A 4,584-nucleotide genomic window follows, 5' to 3' on the forward strand; every position below is an offset into this window, starting at 1 on the left:
CGCCTCCCGGGTTCACGCCATTCTCCTGCCTCAGCCTCCCGAGTAGCTGGGACTACAGGAACCCACCACCACACCTGGCTAATTTTTTTTTTTTTTTTTGTATTTTTAGTATGGGGGGGTTTCACCGTGTTAGCCAGGATGGTCTTGATCTCCTGACCTTGTGATCCACCCGCCTCGGCCTCCCAAAGTGCTGGGATTACAGGCATGATGTCCAATTTCTATTCTCTCTTTAATCTCAATTTGATTTGCCATATAAGGTTTTGTCCTAGCCCTCAGTCCAAACTTCCACATTCATGAACTTATTAGATATTACAATGCCCTGCCTTCAGAATAGTATTTTGTTTTCATAATTCATTTGGCAATAAAGTTTATATCTAAAAATCAGGTTTATAATCATACTTTTTTTTTTTGTTTGTTTTTTAAATAGAGATGGAGTCTCACTATGTTGTGCAGACTGATCTCAATCTCCTGGCCTCAAGCAATCCTCCCATCCCAGCCTCTCAAAGTGCTGGCAAGGCATGAGCCACCATGTCTGGCCTGCACATTTTAACTTTGAACACTTCTACCTTTTCAAATAATCTCACCAGTACAAACAAGTTTTTCAAAAGTTTTCTGCTACTATTACGAAATAATAGTCAAAAAAAGCATAAATACGTCAACTGTTTAAAAAATGTTTCTAAGTCTATTTCTTTAGAGAGGAATATGCTTTTAAGGTCAATAAAAGCTTTGAGTCCAGAATAATTGCATTACAAGAGTGGAAGTCTCATAAAAAGGTTGACCAAGTAAAAATAACCCAAAAGGAGGACAGAAAAATAAACAGTCAAATGTTTAGACTAAAAAGTTCTCAGTGTTAAAGTAGGCTGAGCATGTCTTAAAAGTTTTTCCCCTTACATTTTACTACGAAAAGTTTCAAACATACAGAAAGTTTGAAAGAATCGTGGCCACCACCTAGATCCTACATATGTTGACAGTTTGCTGTATTTGCTTTATCACATGTCTACCCATCTATCCATCAGTTCACGTATTTTTCATTCATTTCAAATTAAATGGCAGAGTGGCCAGCATTAGTAGACTTCACCCTTAAAGACTTCAACAAAAATTGCAATGTTTATTTTTCTCTCTGAGGTAAAATTTACATAGAATAAAATACACAAATCTTAAGTGTACCATTCAATGAGTTTTGCTATACCCAGGTTTTCACTGTAATCGTTTCAATAAAGATTTGTGTGTGTATTTCTTTTTTAAAAAAATAGTACAAACTTTATTCATAAATAAAACACAAAGATAAAAGCAGGGACATTTCCTGTTCTTAAAAGGGAATGGTGGAAGGCAGTATGCCATCTGATTTAAAATCACAAGTTAGGTTTTTCAGATGGATGACAGTTGAGATTATTAAATCCCATTCCTGCTTCTCAGATTTTCACAAAATAACACATTAAATTCTCAGTGTGTGTGTATTTCTTAATTTATAATGTATAGCTATGAAACTCAGCATCACTGAGCAAATCTAGAATCTGAATCTAGCCTAGCTTCTTCTAAGAGTAATCAATACCTTTTCTTTCCTATTATATTAGTGATCAATTAATACATTATATTACTACACATACACATTATTGTCACTTACTCAATCAAAGCCCCTCCTTGCAAGCACAATACTTTTTAAAAAAAATCTGCTTACTAAGGTATAGTGTTTTAAGTTAAAATTCGCCATTTAAGTGTACACTGTCATCACTTCAGAAAAGTTCTCTCTTGTCCCTTTGCAGCCAATCTCTTCCCTCTATCACCATACCCTGTTCAATACCTTTTATTCCCACTGCACAAAGCAAATTCTTTGTTATCAATCAAGATAGAAGCAATAATGAATCCTGTAATGGAAACTATATTTTGGATATAAGCATCTGTGCCATATCCAACTCAAGTTATGCAAACTTACATATGGTGATACATGCTTTAGATTCTCCATATGTAGATTATGGTACAGATACCTTGAAATTTATTAAAGGAAGTAAATTCTGCATATGTATTCTGTCAGCATATAGATGTTATAATCTCTAATGCCATTATGATTATTAAAATAGTCTATGCTTCCAAACAGAAACATCTTCGAGCACAAATTTTTCAAAGTACTTTAATAACATTCTGCTGTTAAGTATCCACTCGTGTAAAGCTTTACAACTAAGGAAAATCACTACTGATACATTCAAGATGCCCATTCTCAAATAACATGACAGGTTGGCTGATTTTAAAAAAAAAAAAAAAAGAAAGAGGAACGCTAAATCTAGATGGAAAGAATCTTACATTTTAATAGTTATTAATTTACACGTGGTGGGCAGCCTCTAAGATGGGCCCCAGTAACCTGGTCTCCTGTATTTCCACCCTTGTGTAATCAATCCCCTTCCCTGGAGTGCAGGCTGGACTTACTGACTCATTTCTAATGAACAGAATAGAGCAGAAGTGGTAAGATGTCACTATGAGATTAGGCTGTAAGACTGTGTCTTCAGTCTTGGGCACTCTCTCTCACTTTTGCCCCCTCTTTTATGTTTCATGCTGGGAAGTGAGCTGCCAGGCTGTGAACAGCCAGCCCTGTGAAGAGTACCACAGCCAGTGAGGAACTGAAGCCTGGCAACAACCACGTGAGTGAACTTGGAAGAGGATTCGTCCTGCAGTCGTGCCTTCCTTCCGGTGAGATAGCAGCACTGGACTACAATCTCAGGAGAGATCCTGAGCCAGAGGCATACAGCTAAGCCACGCCCAGATTCCTGACCCAAAGAAACTGTGAGATGACAACTGCTACTTTAAGGTAATTCATTACCCAACAATAGGTAACTAATATACTGTGAGATTTATATTAAATCAGCTGCAATTTGAGCTACAGATAACTAACGTAAGAAAATGTGAAAATGAATTCAATCATTAGTACCCAGGCTTTCTCATTTATCTTTGAGGTAAAGGTTTATTTTTTTAATTAGAATTTTTGTTGAGATAATTATAGATTCACATGCATTCGTAAGAAATAATACAGAGAGATCCCTTGTATTCTTTGCTCAGTTCCCCCATTGGTAACATTTTACAAAACTATAGTATATTATCATAACCAGAATACTGACATTGATACAATCCACCCATCTTATTCAGATTGCCTCAGTTTTACAGGTACTCAACTGTGTGTACATTTCTTACATTTTAATTTTCTCCCATACTCAAATTATGCCCCTTTGTAATTAAAATCTAGCCATTACATTATTCCTTATAAATGTTCTATCTGATGGTAAAAGTTGTCAAGAGACAAGATTTCAGAATTTATTTCACAGCTCCAAACAAATTGAAAATGGACTCAGTAACAGGAAGCAATAAAGACCACTTATAGGTGATGTAATTGTCAAAGAAAAATTCACTTACCCTGAAAGTTTTCTTGAAAGCAAACTATAAAACAAATGTTACCCTTTCCCCAGAATTAATGTATTCGTATGTGAAATTCAGATGTGAAGTATTAAGTGCGGTTGAAATTTTAACACTGCCTTTTTTCCTCTTATGAAAGAAGTGAGAAGTTAGTATTGTTTGTGTAACAACGCCTCAAAAATCAATATATCCAAGTTTTAGTTTTATGACTAGGCAGTGTTAAAATTAATACTTAAACATCCACACACAAACAGCCAAGGAAAAAGTCAAGCTGATTACGAACCATGCAAAGCCAAACACTTTTGCATAAAAGATACACCTTAAAGGAAAACAAAGGGATACCTACTTTCTGCTGCTAGAAGTCCTAGGAGGAAGGCAGCATATGGACAAACAACAAACAGTATGATTTTACAACAAGTAGGTTATCAAGCCACAGTTTGGCCCACTACATGAGCCACCAGAAGCACGGTCCCCCAGCCAACCCCAAAGTGAGCCCTTATGTTCCACAAGTACAATCACTGGAACTGTTTGGGATTTCAGACATCAAACACTGGGTTCTGATTCCGAATTATTTGATTTGAAATATGAGAAAAGAATATTTCTACTTTGAATTTTTTTTTTTTTTTTGAGATGGGGTCTCACTCTACCACCCAGGCTGCAGTACAGTGGCACAATCTCAGCTCATTGCAACCTCTGCCTCCTGGGCTCAAGTGATCCTCCTACCTCAGCCCAGCTCCCTCCCCTCCTGGTAGCTAGGACTACAGGCACATGCCATCATGCCCAGCTAATTTTTGTATTTTTAGTAGAGACGGGGTTTTGCCATGTTGGCCAGGCTGGCCTCGAACTCCTGACCTCAAGTGATCCACCCACCTCCACCTCCCAAAGTATTGGGATTACAGGCCTGAACCACCATGCCCAGCCTCACTTCAAGCAACACACAGTTTATCATAAGATTAAATGAATTCTAGTAAATGCAAAATGTATGCATTTCAATAATCAAAATAGAAAATTATCATTTACAGAAAAACTGTTTTACATCATAAACAATATACCTAAACATGTATGACTTTTCATTAGATGACAAGTTTTTAAACTGTTATTTTATATATTCATATTTTCCTAAATGCATAGAGTATTACTCTTTTTATTTTCCTTTCCTTTCCTTTTTTTTTTTTTTTTTTTTTT

General features: G+C 36.3%; 1 protein-coding gene across 4 annotated transcripts in view; it reads right to left on the bottom strand.

The window, feature by feature from the left end:
* Positions 1 to 4,584, bottom strand: part of CASK (calcium/calmodulin-dependent serine protein kinase (MAGUK family)) — a 405,996-nt gene that overhangs the window by 96,245 nt on the left and 305,167 nt on the right. For 3 of the 4 annotated variants that reach the window (XM_011980192.1, XM_011980191.1, XM_011980190.1), the window contains exon 11: positions 3,746 to 3,763. The exons of the other annotated variant lie outside the window; for it this stretch is intronic. In XM_011980192.1, the coding sequence (XP_011835582.1) occupies positions 3,746 to 3,763 (18 nt within the window). The remainder of the gene's footprint in view (positions 1 to 3,745; positions 3,764 to 4,584) is intronic. 4 annotated transcript variants of the gene reach the window in all.

This window comes from Mandrillus leucophaeus, unplaced genomic scaffold, assembly GCF_000951045.1.
Source record: "Mandrillus leucophaeus isolate KB7577 unplaced genomic scaffold, Mleu.le_1.0 Scaffold209, whole genome shotgun sequence".
Lineage (NCBI taxonomy): Eukaryota > Metazoa > Chordata > Mammalia > Primates > Cercopithecidae > Mandrillus > Mandrillus leucophaeus.